Source organism: Coregonus clupeaformis, chromosome 9 (assembly GCF_020615455.1).
Source record: "Coregonus clupeaformis isolate EN_2021a chromosome 9, ASM2061545v1, whole genome shotgun sequence".
NCBI lineage: Eukaryota > Metazoa > Chordata > Actinopteri > Salmoniformes > Salmonidae > Coregonus > Coregonus clupeaformis.
In genome coordinates, this window is record NC_059200.1 from 16,792,247 (window position 1) to 16,812,182 (window position 19,936).

The window sequence follows — 19,936 nt, forward strand, 5'->3', positions numbered from 1 at the left end:
TTTATGTGTTTAAAATGAGTTTTTATAATACAATATGTATTGAGTTCTTAGATCTGCTGAAATCTGCCATCTGCAGTTATTTTATGCTTATGATTACTGTAGGATGGTTCCATAATTCTTGACACATTAACAGTATTTTATGGGATTCTAATTTTTTAATTCACATCAGATTTGGCCTGTTCAGCCTGGATCAGCAAGATGTACCAAGCCCCACATTGGAACTGGGCTTGCTACTGTGAGTTATATATGCTTTATGATACCGTGAATGTTGAAGAGGGTGAAACCTCTGATATTTATTACTGGTGTGAGTAGGCAAAGATATGGAGATTGTGCTCAGGTTAGACAGAGACGGGAGAAAGGCTGTTCCTCAGTTTACTGGTCTTTAATCTTGATGGTAGGTTTAACATACATGTCAGGCTTCTGTGCCATCATCAAGCTGTAATTATCTAATGGTGTGTGTCCATACACTGTGGTCTGAAATAATAATCATGGAATAAAACGGCATTAATACAATGGCTTGACATCTTAGCAAACAACAAACCAGACACACAGTTGTCATCTGCTATTACAATACAGTGCCTCAAAAACGAGATACAAAATGGCTAGCAACAATTTAACTAGCTAGCTAGGCAGCCAACATTATGACAGGCAAAATATGCCTAACAGTGGTTACTTAGGCTAGTGCCCTAAATGTTACAATAATGACAACTTCGTCAGGAAAAACATACAGAAACAATGTACTGTACTCACAGTTATTCCATTCACCCACAGTAAATAATTAACTGTTAGAAACTGGAGATGCCTCTTCACTCCTCTCCAAAGTGGGCAAGCTTCATTTGGAAAGAACGAACGCTCTGAGAGCTCCCGCTAGCTGTGATGTCATCAGTCACTCTTAAAGGGACAGGCTCTCTTACAGTAAAACTTCAATTTAACGCTGAGCCTCAAATATCCGCCTGTCCTATTTAAATGCTATTGGCACACATTTCGGCAAATAAAAGGCTGTTTCAAATAAACGCCGGGTCTAAATGAATTGTTTACTAGGTTACCATGGACACAGATCTGAAGTTTGAAATATGTGGTGTATGATAGGCAGCCTAGTCTTTGCAAGTCTGATCTGTGATGGATTTGTTATTATAATCAGAGGTGAAAGTAAGGCGGTATGGTCCGGTATGGCATCCCAAGCGCCACTTAGTTACACTCTTCCCAATCCTTGTTAATGTAAAGGCTCTTATTGTCTCCCGAGTGGCGCAGTGGTCTAAGGCACTGCATCGCAGTGCTAGCTGTGCCACTAGAGATCCTGGTTCAAATCCAGGCTCTGTCGTAGCCGGCCGTGACCGGGAGACCCATGGGGCGGCGCACAATTGGCCCAGGGTAGGGGAGGGAATGGCTGGCAGGGATTTAGCTCAGTTGGTAGAGCATGGCGTTTGCAATGCCAGGGTTGTGGGTTCGATTCCCACGGGGGGCCAGTATGAAAAAATTATGTATGCACTAACTGTAAGTCGCTCTGGATAAGAGCATCTACTAAAATGTCATTTCTGTTTGCTGTTATAGTAGGTTGGTAATATTACTGTATCGCCATACAGTGAGGGAAAAAAGTATTTGATCCCCTGCTAATTTTGTACGTTTGCTCACTGACAAAGAAATGATCAGTCTATAATTTTAATGGTAGGTTTATTTGAACAGTGAGAGACAGAATAACAACAAAAAAATCCAGAAAAACGCATGTAAAAAATGTTATAAATTGATTAGCATTTTAATGAGGGAAATAAGTATTTGACCCCTCTGCAAAACATGACTTAGTACTTGGTGGCAAAACCCTTGTTGGCAATCACAGAGGTCAGACGTTTCTTGTAGTTGGCCACCAGGTTTGCACACACCTCAGTAGGGATTTTGTCCCACTGCTCTTTGCAGATCTTCTCCAAGTCATTAAGGTTTCGAGGCTGACGTTTGGCAAATCGAACCTTCAGCTCCCTCCACAGATTTTCTATGGGATTAAGGTCTGGAGACTGGCTAGGCCACTCCAGGACCTTAATGTGCTTCTTCTTGAGCCACTCCTTTGTTGCCTTGGCCGTGTGTTTTGGGTCATTGTCATGCTGGAATACCCATCCATGACCCATTTTCAATACCCTGGCTGAGGGAAGGAGGTTCTCACCCAAGATTTGACGGTACATGGCCCCGTCCATCGTCCCTTTGATGTGGTGAAGTTGTCCTGTCCCCTTAGCAGAAAAACACCCCCAAAGCATAATGTTTCCACCTCCATGTTTGACGGTGGGGATGGTGTTCTTGGGGTCATAGGCAGCATTCCTCCTCCTCCAAACACGGCGAGTTGAGTTGATGCCAAAGAGCTCGATTTTGGTCTCATCTGACCACAACACTTTCACCCAGTTCTCTGATTCATACAGATGTTAATTGGCAAACTTCAGACGGGCCTGTATATGTGCTTTCTTGAGCAGGGGGACCTTGCGGGCGCTGCAGGATTTCAGTCCTTCACGGCGTAGTGCGTTACCAATTGTTTTCTTGGTGACTATGGTCCCAGCTGCCTTGAGATCATTGAAAAGATCCTCCTGTGTAGTTCTGGGCTGATTCCTCACCGTTCTCATGATCATTGTAACTCCACGAGGTGAGATCTAGCATGGAGCCCCAGGCAGAGGGAGATTGACAGTTATTTTGTGTTTCTTCCATTTGCGAATAATCGCACCAACTGTTGTCACCTTCTCACCAAGCTGCTTGGCGATGGTCTTGTAGCCGATTCCAGCCTTGTGTAGGTCTACAATCTTGTCCCTGACATCCTTGGAGAGCTCTTTGGTCTTGGCCATGGTGGAGAGTTTGGAATCTGATTGATTGATTGCTTCTGTGGACAGGTGTCTTTTATACAGGTAACAAGCTGAGATTAGGAGCACTCCCTTTAAGAGTGTGCTCCTAATCTCAGCTCATTACCTGTATAAAAGACACCTGGGAGCCAGAAATCTTTCTGATTGAGAGGGGGTCAAATACTTATTTCCCTCATTAAAATGCAAATCAATTGATAACATTTTTGACATGCGTTTTTCTGGATTTTGTTGTTGTTATTCTGTCTCTCACTGTTCAAATAAACCTACCATTAAAATTATAGACTGATCATTTCTTTGTCAGTGGGCAAACGTACAAAATCAGCAGGGGATCAAATACTTTTTTCCCTCACTGTACTTGTTGAGTGAAATCACTTGCTTAAAGAAAGCAAGACCTACTGTATATCATGAGTTGTATGACAGACTGTTTTGCTAAATGTTTTCAAAGTGTGCAAACCAGGGTTTTAACCTTGGTGCAATAGAGAATATGAACATAGACCATTCAGACACTAAAAGCTGCTACTCACTGGTTTTATGCTTTGGTATCAGTTTTGTGATAATTACTTACCCTTTTTTCTTTAAGTGGCTGCTCACTTGCTTGCTTTTGCAGGGCTAGTGTATTGATGTTCCTACACCCCAATCATCTACATAAAGAACATGAGGAATGGTGCCGCATTTCCAGGAGCCAGCCAGTACGGCAAGATTGCCAGTGACTGCATTACTATTATATTAAATAAAATAAATGACAACATTCAGACTGAAAAAAGGTATCAATGCTAGTAATATCTTCATCACACTTGCATTACATGAATCGTTGACCATTTGACACAAGTTGTGATTGTCAGTTTGTTTTTCCCATCCAGATTTGGACTCCCTTTTCCCTTTCATGACAGGGATTAATGTTACCACCTCCATAGTATTCTTTGGGTATTGTACGCTGATGAAGAACAGGCCGTTTATCCCATCAAAGTGTGTATTACCAGGTAAGTCACATCCTTATTCCAATGTCCTTAATAGCCCATGGCTAAAACACTCCACCAAGAGCAACCCTCGATGTGTGTTTCTCAAGGGCGTGGGGGTGAAAAGCAGAAAAGACCTACACTACCAGTCAAAAGTTTGGACACACCTACTCATTCAAGGGTTTTTCTTTATTTTTACTATTTTCTACATTGTATAATAATAGTGAAGACATAAAAACTATGAAATAACACATTTGGAATCATGTAGTACCCAAAAAAGTTTTAAACAAATCAAAATATATTTTATATTTGTGATTCTTCAAAGTAGCCACCCTTTGCCTTGATGACAGCTTTGCACACTCTTGGCATTCTCTCAACCAGCTTCATGAGGTAGTCACCTGGAATGCATTTAAATTAACAGGTGTTCCTTGTTAAAAGTTAATTTGAGGAATTGATTTCCTTCTTAATGCGTTTGAGCCAATCAGTTGTGTTGTGACAAGGTAGGGGTGGTATACAGAAGATAGCCCTATTTGGTAAAAGACCAATTCCATATTTTGGCAAGAAGAGCTCAATTTATTTTTTATTTTTTATTTTTCACCTTTATTTAACCAGGTAAGCCAGTTGAGAACAAGTTCTCATTTACAACTGCGACCTGGCCAAGATAAAGCAAAGCAGTGCGATAAAAACAACAACAACACAGAGTTACATATGGGATAAACAAAAACATACAGTCAATAACACAATAGAAAATAGAAAATCTATATACAGTGTGTGCAAATGTAGTAAGTTATGGAGGTAAGGCAATAAATTGGCCATAGTGCAAAATAATTACAATTTAGTATTAACACTGGAGTGATAGATGTGCAGAAGATGATGTGCAAACAGAGATACTGGGGTGCAAATTAGCAAAATAAATAACAATGTAAATAACAATATGGGGATGAGGTAGTTGGGTGGGCTAATTACAGATGGGCTGTGTACAGGTACAGTGATCGGTAAGCTGCTCTGATAACTGATGCTTAAAGTTAATGAGGGAGATTTTTGTAGTTCGTTCCAGTCATTTGCAGCAGAGAACTGGAAGGAATGGCGGCCAAAGGAGGTGTTGGCTTTGGGGATGACCAGTGAGATATACCTGCTGGAGCGCATACTACGGGTGGGTGTTGCTGTGGTGACCAATGAGCTAAGATAAGGCGGGGATTAGCAAAGACAAATGACAGTCCATCATTACTTTAAGACATGAAGGTCAGTCAATATGGAAAATGTCAAGAACTTTGAACGTTTTTTCATGTGCAGTTGCAAAAACCATCAAGCGCTATGATGAAACTGGCTCTCATGAGGACTGCCACATTAATGGAAGACCCAGAGTTACCTCTGCCGCAGAGGATAAGTTCATTAGAGTTACCAGCCTCAGAAATTGCAGCCCAAATAAATGCTTCACAGAGTTCAAGTCACAGACACATCTCAACATCAACTGTTCAGAGGGGACTGTGTGAATCAGGCCTTCATGGTCGAATTGCTGCAAAGAAACCACTACTAAAGGACACCAATAAGAAGAAGAGACCTGCTTGGGCCATGAAACACAAGCAATGGACATTAGACCGGTGGAAATTTGTCCTTTGGTCTGGAGTCCAAATTGGAGATTTTTGGTTCCAACCGGCGTGTCTTTGGGAGACACGGTGTGGGTGAATGGATGATCTCCGCATGTGTATTTCCCACCGTAAAGCATGGAGGAGGAGGTGTGATGGTGTGGGGGTGCTTTGCTGGTGACACTGTCTGTGATTCTGAATTCAAGGCACACTTAACCAGCATGGCTACCACAGCATTCTACAGCGATACGCCCTCCCATCTGGTTTGCGCTTAGTGGGACTATCATTTGTTTTTCAACAGGACAATGACCCAACACACCTCCAGGCTGTGTAAGGGCTATTTGACCAAGGAGAGTGATGGAGTGCTGCATTAGATGACCTGGCCTCCACAATCACCTGACCTCAACCCAATTGATATGGTTTGGGATGAGTTGGACAGCAGAGTGAAGGAAAAGCAGCCAACAAGTGCTCAGCATATGTGGGAACTCCTTCAAGACTGTTGGAAAAGCATTCCAGGTGAAGCTTGCTGAGAGAATGCCAAGAGTGTGCAAAGCTGTCATCAAGGCAAAGGGTGGCTACTTTGAAGAATCTCAAATATAAAATATACTTTGATTTGTTTAACACTTTGTTGGTTACTACATGATTCCATATGTGTTATTTCATAGTTTTGATGTCTTCACTATTATTCTACAATGTAGAAAATAGTAAAAATAAACAAAGACCCTTGAATGAGTAGGTGTGTCCAAACTTTTGACATGTACTGTATATATAAAACATTTGCAGTACAGAATTACACAAACCATAATGATCGCACACTCCATTAGATGACCTGGCCTCCACAATCACCTGACCTCAACCCAATTGAGATGGTTTGGGATGAGTTGGACAGCAGAGTGAAGGAAAAGCAGCCAACAAGTGCTCAGCATATGTGGGAACTCCTTCAAGACTGTTGGAAAAGCATTCCAGGTGAAGCTGGCTGAGAGAATGCCAAGAGTGTGCAAAGCTGTCATCAAGGCAAAGGGTGGCTACTTTGAAGAATCTCAAATATAAAATATATTTTGATTTGTTTAACACTTTGTTGGTTACTACATGATTCCATATGGGTTATTTCATAGTTTTGATGTCTTCACTATTATTCTACAATGTAGAAAATAGTAAAAATAAACAAAGACCCTTGAATGAGTAGGTGTGTCCAAACTTTTGACATGTACTGTATATATAAAACATTTGCAGTACAGAATTACACAAACCATAATGATCGCACACTCCAACACAGTAGAGGTGTTTTCGGTTATCAGCGTTGATATTAATTTACACCCATTGATGCTCACCAGTTTCTTTTGCGGGGACAACAGTTGTTGACAACTGTAGCATTGTAGCTAAGCCTAACCTTAACCCTTTTCCTAACCTTAACCTCATTCTCCTAACCACGTGAATTATCCTAACCTGCTACGTTAGTTACCCTAGCTTGCTATGCAAACAAATCATCTGTGTTTAGAGAACATTAGTCTCATAACACGGAACTGGCCAATGGCAGGCACCAATGGGGCATTTCCTGATATCAAGAAGTGAGGTCTGCGCCTACACCATATTGTCCAGAGCGAGTCGAATGGTTTATCTTCTGTGCCGGTAAATGAAAAGTGAGATTGGATTTTTACAAGATGAGGTAACAGAAAAATACATCTGTCTCATGTAGACTGTCTCAAAGTGTTCCATGTAGTAAATGTATAGCGAGGGTAACAGTAATTAGTTTCCTCCAACATCTTGCATGAGTTCAGTAGTAGCTAATTGTCAGCTAGCTAGCTTTAGCTAGCTTCTTGCTAGCTAATGAATTTGAACAGATTGCTTGTTGTTAACTAGCAAAAATATAGCTACACCAGTAAAGCTATTAGTTATGATTTTTCATACTCCTACCGACTTATACTATAAGTTATAGCACTGCAAAGATATGAGAGAGACGTAGAATTTCCGCTAGCTCTAGATAGCTAATTACTCAGCTAACAGTCATTAGTAAGTGAGCTAGCGTAACAACCATACGCGTAAGCTAGCTTGTGTGATTTATTTGGTTGAAAACATAAGCATGGAACAGATGGATAGTTAGCTAGTTGCCAAAGACTGGTTAGCATAGCAACCATCCTAAGTTAGCCATGTGTATTTTACATTGTTGGTTGTCTAGCTAGCTAGCTAGCTAGCTAGCTAGTTAGAATGTCCACATTGGCAACATTGTAGCACCTTCTACATGCCTGTTGTCCATAAACCCTACTACATGCACACTCACTGTAATTGCTCTCTGTCCAAATGCAGGCAGTTAATATAATGTATACTAATAATATATGCCATTTAGCAGACGCTTTTATCCAGAGACACAGTCATACGCGCATACATTTTACATATGGGTGGTCACGGGATTCGAACTCACTACCCTGGCGTTACAAGCACCATACTATACCAACTGAGCTACAAAGGGTAGTTTAAATCTAATCTGGGCTACGTTTCACTGAACAAACTGTAGGTAACTACACAGTGCTATTTCATAAAATCTCAACCTCCGATGGATATTGCTTATTGGCTGGGTGATCAGGGTAACTATAAATATATTTGATTTGACATTTGAACAGGACAGAAATGTCCTTAGTAAAGGCATGAATGGGACAGGGCAGGTATCTCCCTCTCTGAGTATGGAGCCAAGGAAGTTAACATTAGCTAATTAACCTACTGCAGAGAGACTCGCATAAAGAAACATGGCTTTTCAAACTGAAGACTTCTGACCTCTGGGAAGGGGATTAGGTTAGATTTTTATTTAGTCACATACAGGGTTGCAGATGTAGTTGCAGTGTACAGTGAAATACTTGAGCTCTGAGCTCCAACAGTGCAGGTGTGATGAAATAATTAGACATGACATAAGTAGGTTGCTATGGCGGCGTATCAGACCTGCTTGCATCTCTTCATGGCTAATGTGGCATGTATAATTACTTGCAACTGGATCCTGGACTTCCTGACGGGCCGCCCCCAGGTGGTAAGGGTAGGTAACAACACATCCGCCACGCTGTTCCTCAACACTGGGGCCCATCAGGGGTGCGTGCTCAGTCCCCTCCTGTACTCCCTGTTCACTCATGACTGCATGGCCAGGCACGACTCCAGCACCATCATTAAGTTTGCCGATGACACAACAATCACGGACAACGACGAGACAGCCTATAGGGAGGAGGTCAGAGACCTGGCCGTGTGGTGCCAGGACAACAACCTATCCCTCAACGTGATCAAGACAAAGGAGATGATTGTGGACTACAGGAAAATGAAGAGGACTGAGCACGCCCCCATTCTCATCGACGGGGCTGTAGTGGGGCAGGTTGAGAGCTTCAAGTTCCTTGCTGTCCACATCACCAACAAACTAACATGGTCCAAGCACACCAAGACAGTCGTGAAGAGGGCACGACAAAAGCTATACCCCCCCAAGGAGACTGAAAAGATTTGGCATGGGTCCTCAGATCCTCAAAAGGTTCTACAGCTGCACCATCGAGAGCATCCTGACTGGTTGCATCACTGCCTGGTATGACAACTGCTCGGCCTCCAACCGCAAGGCACTACAGAGGGTAGTGCGTACGGCCCAGTACATCACTGGGGCCAAGCTTCCTGCCATCCAGGACCTCTATACCAGGCGGTGTCAGAGGAAGGCCCTAAAAATTGCCAAAGACTCCAGCCACCCTAGTCATAGACTGTTCTCTCTGCTACCACACGGCAAGCGGTACCGGAGCGCCAAGTATAGGTCCAAGAGGTTTCTAAACAGCGTCTACTCCTGAACATCTAATCAAATGGCTACCCAGACTATTTGCATCTCCTTCGCATGGAGTTGATCAAGCTGTTGATTGTGGAATGTTGTCCCACTCAATGCCTGTGCAAAGTTGCTGGATATTGGCGGGAACTGGAACACGCTGTCGTACACGTCGATCCAGAGCATCCCAAACATGCTCAATGGGTGACATGTCTGGTGAGTATGCAGTCCATGGAAGAACTGGGACATTTTCAGCTTCCAGGAATTGTGTACAGATCCTTACGACATAGGGCTGTGCATTATCATGCTGAAACAGGAGATGGCGGATGAATGACATGACAATGGGGCTCAGGATCTCTTCACGGTATATCTGTGCATTCAAATTGCCATTGTGTTCCTTGTCCGTAGCTTATACCTGCCCATACCATACATAACCCCACCGCCACCATGGGGTACTCTGTCACAACGTTGATATCAGCAAATCGCTCGCCCACACGACGCCATACACATGGTCTGCGGTTGTGAGGCCGATTGGACGTACTGACAAATTCTCTAAAACGATGTTGGAGGTGGCTTATGGTAGAGAAATGAACATTCAATTCTCTGGCAACAGCTCTGGTGGACATTCCTGCAGTCAGCAGGCCAATTGCACGCTCCCTCAAAACTTGAGACATCTGTGGCATTGTGTTGTGTGACAAAACTGCACATTTTAGTGGCCTTTTATTGTCCCCAGCACAAGGTGCACCTGTGTAATGATCATGCTGTTTAATCAGCTTATTGATATGCCACACTTGTCAGGTGGATGGATTATCTTGGCAAAGGAGAAATGCTCACTAACAGGGATGTAAACAAATTTGTGCACAACAGTTTTGAGAAATAAGCTTTTTGTGCGTATGGAACATTTTCTAGGATCTTTTATTTAAGCTCATAAAACATGGGACTAACACTTGTAGATACATGGGCTCTGATACGATACAGGAACGATACGTTTTGGTTTGAAACAATTAGGTATGGTTTAATTAGAGAACAGAATGCACTAACATTTGTTGCATAAACATTCATTTTCGGTTCTAAATTCAAATCTGCTGCTGATGAAGCTCAAGAGCTGGGCCTCTGAGCTGGATATGTTTGGGTGGGTGGATATATGAATGTAATGTACAGTGGGGAAAAAAAGTATTTAGTCAGCCACCAATTGTGCATGTTCTCCCACTTAAAAAGATGAGAGAGGCCTGTAATTTTCATCATAGGTACACGTCAACTATGACAGACAAAATGAGATTTTCTCCAGAAAATCACATTTGTAGGATTTTAATGAATTTATTTGCAAATTATGGTGGAAAATAAGTATTTGGTCAATAACAAAAGTTTCTCAAGACTTTGTTATATACCCTTTGTTGGCAATGACACAGGTCAAACGTTTTCTGTAAGTCTTCACAAGGTTTTCACACACTGTTGCTGGTATTTTGGCCCATTCCTCCATGCAGATCTCCTCTAGAGCAGTGATGTTTTGGGGCTGTCGCTGGGCAACACAGACTTTCAACTCCCCTCCAAAGATTTTCTATTGGGGTTGAGGTCTGGAGACTGGCTAGGCCACTCCAGGACCTTGAGATGCTTCTTACGGAGCCACTCCTTAGTTGCCCGGGCGGTGTGTTTGGGATCATTGTCATGCTGAAAGACCCAGCCACGACATCTTCAATGCTCTTTGCTGATGGAAGGAGGTTTTGGCTCAAAGATCTCACGATACATGGCCCCATTCATTCTTTCCCTTAATACGGATCAGTCGTCCTAGTCCCTTTGCAGAAAAACAGCCCCAAAGCATGATGTTTCCACTCCCATGCTTCACGGTAGGGATGGTGTTCTTTGGGGATGCAACTCAGCATTCTTTGTCCTCCAAACACGGCGAGTTGAGTTTTGACCAAAAAGTTCTATTTTTGGTTTCATCTGACCACATGACATTCTCCCAATCCTCTTCTGGATCATCCAGATGCGCTCTGGCAAACTTCAGACGGGCCTGGACATGCGCTGGCTTGAGCAGGGGGACCTTGCGTGCGCTGCAGGATTTTAATCCATGACGGCGTAGTGTGTTACTAATGGTTTTCTTTGAGACTGTGGTCCCAGCTCTCTGCAGGTCATTCACTAGGTCCCCCCGTGTGGTTCTGGGATTTTTGCTCACCGTTCTTGTGATCATTTTGACCCCACGGGGTGAGATCTTGCGTGGAGCCCCAGATCGAGGGAGATTGATCAGTGGTCTTGAATTCTTCCATTTTCTAATAATTGCGCCCACAGTTGTTCTTCAAACCAAGCTGCTTACCTATTGCGATTCAGTCATCCCAGCCTGGTGCAGGTCTACAATTTTGTCTCTGGTGTCCTTTGACAGCTCTTGGTCTTGGCCATAGTGGAGTTTGGAGTCTGACTGATTGAGGTTGTGGACAGGTGTCTTTTATACTGATAACGAGTTCAAACAGGGTGCCATTAATACAGGTAACGAGTGGAGAACAGAGGAGCCTCTTAAAGAAGAAAGTAACAGGTCTGTGAGAGCCAGAAATCTTTCTTGTTGGTAGGTGACCAAATACTTATTTCCACCATAATTTGCAAATTAATTCATTAAAAATCATACAATGTGATTTTCTGGATTTTTTTTAATGTTGTATAGTTGGGATATGATGAAAATTACAGGCCTCTCTCATCTTTTTAAGTGGGAGAACTTGCACAATTGGTGGCTGACTAAAATACTAGTGAATGACCTGCAGAGAGCTGGGACCAAAGTAACAAAGCCTACCATCAGTAACACACTATGCCGCCAGGGACTCAAATCCTGCTGTGCCAGACGTGTCCCCCTGCTTAAGCCAGTACATGTCCAGGCCCGTCTGAAGTTTGCTAGAGTGCATTTGGATGATCCAGAAGAGGATTGGGAGAATGTCATATGGTCAGATGAAACCAAAATATAACTTTTTGGTAAAAACTCAACTCGTCGTGTTTGGAGGACAAAGAATGCTGAGTTGCATCCAAAGAACACCATACCTACTGTGAAGCATGGGGTGGAAACATCATGCTTTGGGGCTGTTTTTCTGCAAAGGGACCAGGACGACTGATCCGTGTAAAGGAAAGAATGAATGGGGCCATGTATCGTGAGATTTTGAGTGAAAACCTCCTTCCATCAGCAAGGGCATTGAAGATGAAACGTGGCTGGGTCTTTCAGCATGACAATGATCCCAAACACACCGCCTGGGCAACGAAGGAGTGGCTTCGTAAGAAGCATTTCAAGGTCCTGGAGTGGCCTAGCCAGTCTCCAGATCTCAACCCCATAGAAAATCTTTGGAGGGATTTGAAAGTCCGTGTTGCCCAGCGACAGCCCCAAAACATCACTGCTCTAGAGGAGATCTGCATGGAGGAATGGGCCAAAATACCAGCAACAGTGTGTGAAAACCTTGTGAAGACTTACAGAAAACGTTTGACCTGTGTCATTGCCAACAAAGGGTATATAACAAAGTATTGAGAAACTTTTGTTATTGACCAAATACTTATTTTCCACCATAATTTGCAAATAAATTCATTAAAAATCCTACAATGTGATTTTCTGGATTTTTTTCCCTCATTTTGTCTGTCATAGTTGACATGTACCTATGATGAAAATTACAGGCCTCTCTCATATTTTTAAGTGGGAGAACTTGCACAATTGTTGGCTGACTAAATACTTTTTTCCCCCACTGTATATGGGGGATTGGAAGTGATGCAGACAATTACATTGATGGAAGCTACAATCTATATGCAATATTAAAGCTGATGTACCCCCCCAAAAAAACATAAGTAAAAAAAAAAAAAAAGTTATGTATCAATGTTGATCATTTACAAATTATTCTGGAAAAACACAATTTTCAACAGCGCATAGATAACGATAACCAAGCAAATGACACAGGTTGTCACTCAATTTCTAAAGCCTAATATTGCGAGCAAAGCTGGGCACAGCGTGCAGTTTGACTAGGTTACACCCTAGGGTTGTTCGGCATGCTCAATTATGGTCAACGCAGCTAAATGCTTAGTTTCGACACTGCGTATCAGTTGTCACAAAATATGAGGTATTTTCGGAAGGTCGAAACTAATATGAGAAACAAAACAAACAAAAAAGTGAATCGGCGATTCATAACGTTTTAATCGATTTTCTGACCGATGCATTTTACAATTGGATCGGTTTGGGGTCTGCGGACTGATGCAGTCATATCTTAAACATTTGTATCTTTATAAATTTGAATCAAGGACTGTTGCATATTGGTGAATGTTACATCCCTACAATAGATGTCTCTTGCCATTTAGAATAGTGACGAGGGGGCGGTGGAGCGTTTGGCCACATTGTCTCTACAAAATGTCTTCTGTCCTTGAGAATAGTGACGAGGGGGCGGTGGAGCGTTTGGCCACATTGTCTCTACAAAATGTCTTCTGTCCTTGAGAATAGTGACGAGGGGGCGGTGGAGCGTTTGGCCACATTGTCTCTACAAAATGTCTTCTGTCCTTGAGAATAGTGACGAGGGGGCGGTGGAGCGTTTGGCCACATTGTCTCTACAAAATGTCTTCTGTCCTTGAGAATAGTGACGAGGGGCGGTGGAGCGTTTGGCCACATTGTCTCTACAAAATGTCTTCTGTCCTTGAGAATAGTGACGAGGGGCGGTGGAGCGTTTGGCCACATTGTCTCTACAAAATGTCTTCTGTCCTTGAGAATAGTGACGAGGGGGCGGTGGAGCGTTTGGCCACATTGTCTCTACAAAATGTCTTCTGTCCTTGAGAATAGTGACGAGGGGGCGGTGGAGCGTTTGGCCACATTGTCTCTACAAAATGTCTTCTGTCCTTGAGAATAGTGACGAGGGGGCGGTGGAGCGTTTGGCCACATTGTCTCTACAAAATGTCTTCTGTCCTTGAGAATAGTGACGAGGGGCGGTGGAGCGTTTGGCCACATTGTCTCTACAAAATGTCTTCTGTCCTTGAGAATAGTGACGAGGGGGCGGTGGAGCGTTTGGCCACATTGTCTCTACAAAATGTCTTCTGTCCTTGAGAATAGTGACGAGGGGGCGGTGGAGCGTTTGGCCACATTGTCTCTACAAAATGTCTTCTGTCCTTGAGAATAGTGACGAGGGGGCCGTGGAGCGTTTGGCCACATTGTCTCTACAAAATGTCTTCTGTCCTTGAGAATAGTGACGAGGGGGCCGTGGAGCGTTTGGCCACATTGTCTCAGGGAGTCCATTCAGCAGCAGAAAGCTCACCAGAGGGGGCCACATAAATCTGTCAAATGTGGGTGGAAATGTGCTTTGCGATGCTCTGTTTATAGGCTGTGCCATATCAGTTTGGCAGCGAGAGACGGCTCACCCAGGGGCTCAATAGCCTGTCTAGTCTACAGCTCTCTGTTCCCAACCGTGTCATCATACATTTAGCCTCCTTTTGAGAATTAGCTTGACCTCTTTTTCAACTGAGTGTGGGACGGAGGGAACAGAGCAGGCTCAACTTGAGCATTTGGTTGGGCTGTAAATGTACAGGACTAGGCTGACTCCCACTCCACCATCTAACGAGCTCTCTGCATGTTGTTCTCCCCATTCATCTTGCCCCTCCCTCTCCTCCCAGGTCTGGCTCCCTGTAGATTGTGATGGCGCCAGGCGACATGGTGCCCGAGCATGCCAAGCAGCATAAGCTCAAGCAGGAGAAGGAGACCCGTCAGAGCACCACCACCACCACCAGGCCTGATGGAGACTGTGAGCCTGACGGATCTTTTGTCTTTGAGGCCCATGAGGCATGGAAGGACTTCCACAACTCCCTGAGACAGTTCTACGAAGTGGGGGAGCTCTGTGATGTCACACTGAAGGTAGGTCTGGACATTGAACTGAGGGACGGGCAGAGTGGGGTTTCATAGTGTTCACAATGCTCAGCCACTAGCTCTTTGGCTACGAGCTATTTGTGACATGGGTATGCCAAACAATGGGTAAAGCATAGAGATTCTATTAAATTACTAGAGAGGCTATGTCATAAACCCTCAAAGTTCCAGAATGGAGTGAAAATGGCAGCCATATTGGTCAGGTAGAAATCCAAACCAGTCTAATTGGAATGAATGGCAGTAGAGGCATAATCCTGTAAAAGGAAGGCGTGTGATATCAGAAATGGTGTAATATAATTATTGTCAACCTAAAATATTGTCATATAATTGTAAATACAGTTTATACAGGTTATATACCAATTTTCTGTATAAATAGCCTCCAGGGCAAAAAAGAATAGCAAGTTTGGTGGAAACCAGTTAGGCCTATTAAATCGAATTAGTTTGAATCCTTGAATAGCTGGCGATAGGCCTCGCCTATTAATTATTTTTTTAAAGGCACACATTAACCAACAGAACCTTTTTTTGTGTGGACGGAATAGTTCAGGGAATGAATAACGTGTGAGCTTGCATTAACTCTCTCTCTCTCCTCTCCTCGTCCCTGTGTTCAGGTGGGCAGCAGGCTGATACCGTGCCACAAGCTGGTTCTGGCCTGTGTCATTCCATACTTCAGGGCCATGTTCCTGTCTGAGATGTCCGAGGCCAAACAGGACCTGATTGAGATCAAGGACTTTGACGGAGACGCCATCCACGACCTGGTGCGTTTCGCCTACTCCTCTCGGCTGACCCTGACAGTGGACAACGTGCAACCCCTCCTCTACGCGGCCTGTATACTGCAGGTGGAGCTGGTCGCCAGGGCCTGCTGCGAGTACATGAAGGCCCACTTCCACCCGTCCAACTGCCTGGCTGTCCGCACCTTCGCCGAGAGCCACAACCGCGTCGACCTGATGGACATGGCGGACCGCTACGCTTGCGAGCACTTCCGGGAAGTGGTGGACTGTGAGGACTTCCCGTGCGTGTCGCCTCCGCACCTGAGAACCCTGTTGTCCTCCAGCGACCTGAACATCCACTCTGAGACCCAGGTGTACACCGCTGCTGTCAGGTGGCTGAAGAATAACCCTCAACACCACGAGGCCTGGCTGCACCAGATCATGACTCAGGTAGGTCTGAAAGGCTGCGTTTACACAGGCAGCCAAATTCTGATCTTTTTTTCCACTAATTGGTCTTTTGACCAATCAGATCAGATTTTTTACACATCAGATCTTTTTTCCACTAATTGGTCTTTTGACCAATCAGATCAGATTTTTTTACACATCAGATCTTTTTCAGAGCTGATCTGATTGGTCATAAGACCAATTAGTGGAAAAAAGATCAGAATTGGACTGCCTGTGTAAACGCAGCCTTAGTCACCCTGCACAGCTTGGCCTGGTTGGGGAGCTTTGGCATTTTAAACATTCTTAGTTTATGCTTGTAGGTTCTGTGTTTAGTATGTTGTCTGTTTGTAGAACATTTTCCTAATCAATACTTAGTTGTAGGTGTGTGTAGCGTTTGACTGTGATGTATGTAGTGTAGTGTTTGACTCTGTGATGGTTGTAGTGTTTGACTCTGTGATGGTTGTAGTGTTTGACTCTGTGATGGTTGTAGTGTTTGACTCTGTGATGGTTGTAGTGTTTGACTCTGTGATGGTTGTAGTGTTTGACTCTGTGATGGGTGTAGTGTTTGACTCTGTGATGGGTGTAGTGTTTGACTCTGTGATGGGTGTAGTGTTTGACTCTGTGATGGGTGTAGTGTTTGACTCTGTGATGGGTGTAGTGTTTGACTCTGTGATGGGTGTAGTGTTTGACTCTGTGATGGTTGTAGTGTTTGACTCTGTGATGGTTGTAGTGTTTGACTCTGTGATGGGTGTAGTGTTTGACTCTGTGATGGTTGTAGTGTTTGACTCTGTGATGGGTGTAGTGTTTGACTCTGTGATGGTTGTAGTGTTTGACTCTGTGATGGTTGTAGTGTTTGACTCTGTGATGGGTGTAGTGTTTGACTCTGTGATGGGTGTAGTGTTTGACTCTGTGATGGGTGTAGTGTTTGACTCTGTGATGGTTGTAGTGTTTGACTCTGTGATGGTTGTAGTGTTTGACTCTGTGATGGTTGTAGTGTTTGACTCTGTGATGGTTGTAGTGTTTGACTCTGTGATGGTTGTAGTGTTTGACTCTGTGATGGTTGTAGTGTTTGACTCTGTGATAGTTGTAGTGTTTGACTCTGTGATGGGTGTGTCCGGCTGCCCTGCAGGACAGATGCTTCTGTGTTAACGTTTATGTCCCCCTGTGTGTTGTGTGTGTGTTGACTGATTGTGTATGTTGACTGATGTTTATATTGACTTTGTTGACTGTGTTGTCTATGTTGACTCTGTGTTGACTGTGTTGTGTGTTGACTGTGTATTGTGTATGTTGACTGGATTGTGTGTGTTGACTGTATATTGACTGAGATGTTTATGTTGACTTATGATCAGTTTATCATTTTAATGGTAGGTTTATTTGAACAGTGAGAGACATGTAAAAAATGTTATAAATTTATTTGCATTTTAATGAGGGAAATAAGTATTTGACCCCCTCTCAATCAAAAAGATTTCTGGCTCCCAGGTGTCTTTTATACAGGTAACGAGCTGAGATTAGGAGCACACTGCTCCTAATCTCAGCTTGTTACCTGTATAAAAGACACCTGTCCACAGAAGCAATCAATCAGATTCCAAACTCTCCACCATGGCCAAGACCAAAGAGCTCTCCAAGGATGTCAGGGACAAGATTGTAGCCCTACACAAGGCTGGAATGGGCTACAAGACCATCGCCAAGCAGCTTGGTGAGAAGGTGACAACAGTTGGTGCGATTATTTGCAAATGGAAGAAACACAAAAGAACTGTCAATCTCCCTCGGCCTGGGGCTCCATGCAAGATCTCACCTCGTGGAGTTGCAATGATCATGAGAACGGTGAGGAATCAGCCCAGAACTACATGGGAGGATCTTGTCAATGATCTCAAGGCAGCTGGGACCATAGTCACCAAGAAAACAATTGGTAACACACTACGCCGTGAAGGACTGAAATCCTGCAGCGCCCGCAATGTCCCCCTGCTCAAGAAAGCACATATACAGGCCCGTCTGAAGTTTGCCAATGAACATCTGAATGATTCAGAGGAGAACTGGGTGAAAGTGTTGTGGTCAGATCAGACCAAAATGGAGCTCTTTGGCATCAATTCAACTCGCCGTGTTTGGAGGAGGAGGAATGCTGCCTATGACCCCAAGAACACCATCCCCACAGTCAAACATGGAGGTGGAAACATTATGCTTTGGGGGTGTTTTTCTGCTAAGAGGACAGGACAACTTCACCGCATCAAAGGGACGATGGACGGGGCCATGTACTGTCAAATATTGGGTGAGAACCTCCTTCCCTCAGCCAGGGCATTGAAAATGGGTCGTGGATGGGTATTCCAGCATGACAATGACCCAAAGCACACGGCCAAGGCAACAAAGGAGTGGCTCAAGAAGAAGCACATGAAGGTCCTGGAGTGGCCTAGCCAGTCTCCAGACCTTAATCCCATAGGAAATCTGTGGAGGGAGCTGAAGGTTCGAGTTGCCAAACGTCAGGCTCGAAACCTTAATGACTTGGAGAAGATCTGCAAAGAGGAGTGGGACAAAATCCCTCCTGAGATGTGTGCAAACCTGGTAGCCAACTACAAGAAACGTTTGACCTCTGTGATTGCCAACAAGGTTTTTGCCACTAAGTACTAAGTCATGTTTTGCAGAGGGGTCAAATACTTATTTCCCTAATTAAAATGCAAATCAATTTATAACATTTTTTTACATGCGTTTTTCTGGATTCTTTTGTTGTTATTCTGTCTCTCACTGTTCAAATAAACCTACCATTACAATTATAGACTGATCATCTTTCAGTGGGCAAACGTACAAAATCAGCAGGGGATCAAATACTTTTTTCCCTCACTGTATGTTGACTGTGTTGATTGTGTGTGTTGACTGTGTTGTGTGTATGTTGACTGTGTTGATTGTGTGTGTTGACTGTGTTGTGTGTGTTGACTGTGTTGTGTATGTTGACTGTATTGATTGTGTATGTTGACTGTGTATGTTGACTGTGTTGTGTATGTTGACTGTGTTGTGTATGTTGACTGTGTTGTGTGTGTTGACTGTGTTGATTGTGTGTGTTGACTGTGTTGATTGTGTATGTTGACTGTGTTGATTGTGTATGTTGTGTATGTTGACTGTGTTGATTGTGCTGTGTATCCATATCTCCTGTAGGTGCGGCTCCCCCTGCTCCCAGTAGACTTCCTGACGGCCACGGTGGCCAAAGAGGAGGTGATCAAAGGGAACCTGAGCTGCAGAGATCTGCTGGATGAGGCCAGGAACTATCACCTGCACCTTAGCAACAAGGTTGTCCCCGACTTTGAGTATTCTGTCAGAACAACACCAAGGAAACAGACTGCAGGTAAACGGACTGGCAGCTTGTCCAACTAATAATCAATCGGCTATGTGATAGTGTTGAGTACATTGCAGAACAATGATAAAGGAAAAGTTGGCATTCCTGCAAATCATCATCTTCTTCATTTCTATATTACGAGCCTGACATAACTAAACCCTAAATCGTTGATTGATTCCTCAGGGTGTATATTCATGTGCTCTGAACTCATAACTTCTAACCCCTGACCTCTGCCTCGTCATCAGGTGTGTTGTTCTGTGTGGGTGGGCGGGGAGGTTCTGGTGACCCGTTCCGCAGCATCGAGTGTTACTCCATCAGCAAGAACAGCTGGTTCTTTGGACCTGAGATGAACAGTAGGAGACGACATGTCGGAGTCATCTCTGTAGGAGGTGAGGGATGGAGGACGAGAGAGACCAAAACTGGTCTTTTATGTGCTGTTTTCCCCCCTGTACTCACTAAATGCT

The 19,936-nt window shown here is 43.9% G+C and overlaps 1 protein-coding gene across 2 annotated transcripts in view; it reads left to right on the forward strand.

Annotated features, from left to right (window-relative positions):
• Positions 1-6,840: 6,840 nt before the first annotated feature.
• Positions 6,841-19,936, forward strand: part of LOC121573391 (kelch-like protein 8) — a 34,039-nt gene continuing 20,943 nt past the window's right edge. For both annotated transcript variants that reach the window (XR_006002036.2, XM_041885330.2), the window contains exons 1-5: positions 6,841-7,039; positions 14,753-14,990; positions 15,608-16,156; positions 19,295-19,481; positions 19,718-19,861. Coding sequence is in view for 1 of the 2 variants with exons in the window: in XM_041885330.2 (XP_041741264.1) it covers positions 14,775-14,990; positions 15,608-16,156; positions 19,295-19,481; positions 19,718-19,861 (1,096 nt within the window). In the remaining variant the exon portion in view is untranslated. The remainder of the gene's footprint in view (positions 7,040-14,752; positions 14,991-15,607; positions 16,157-19,294; positions 19,482-19,717; positions 19,862-19,936) is intronic.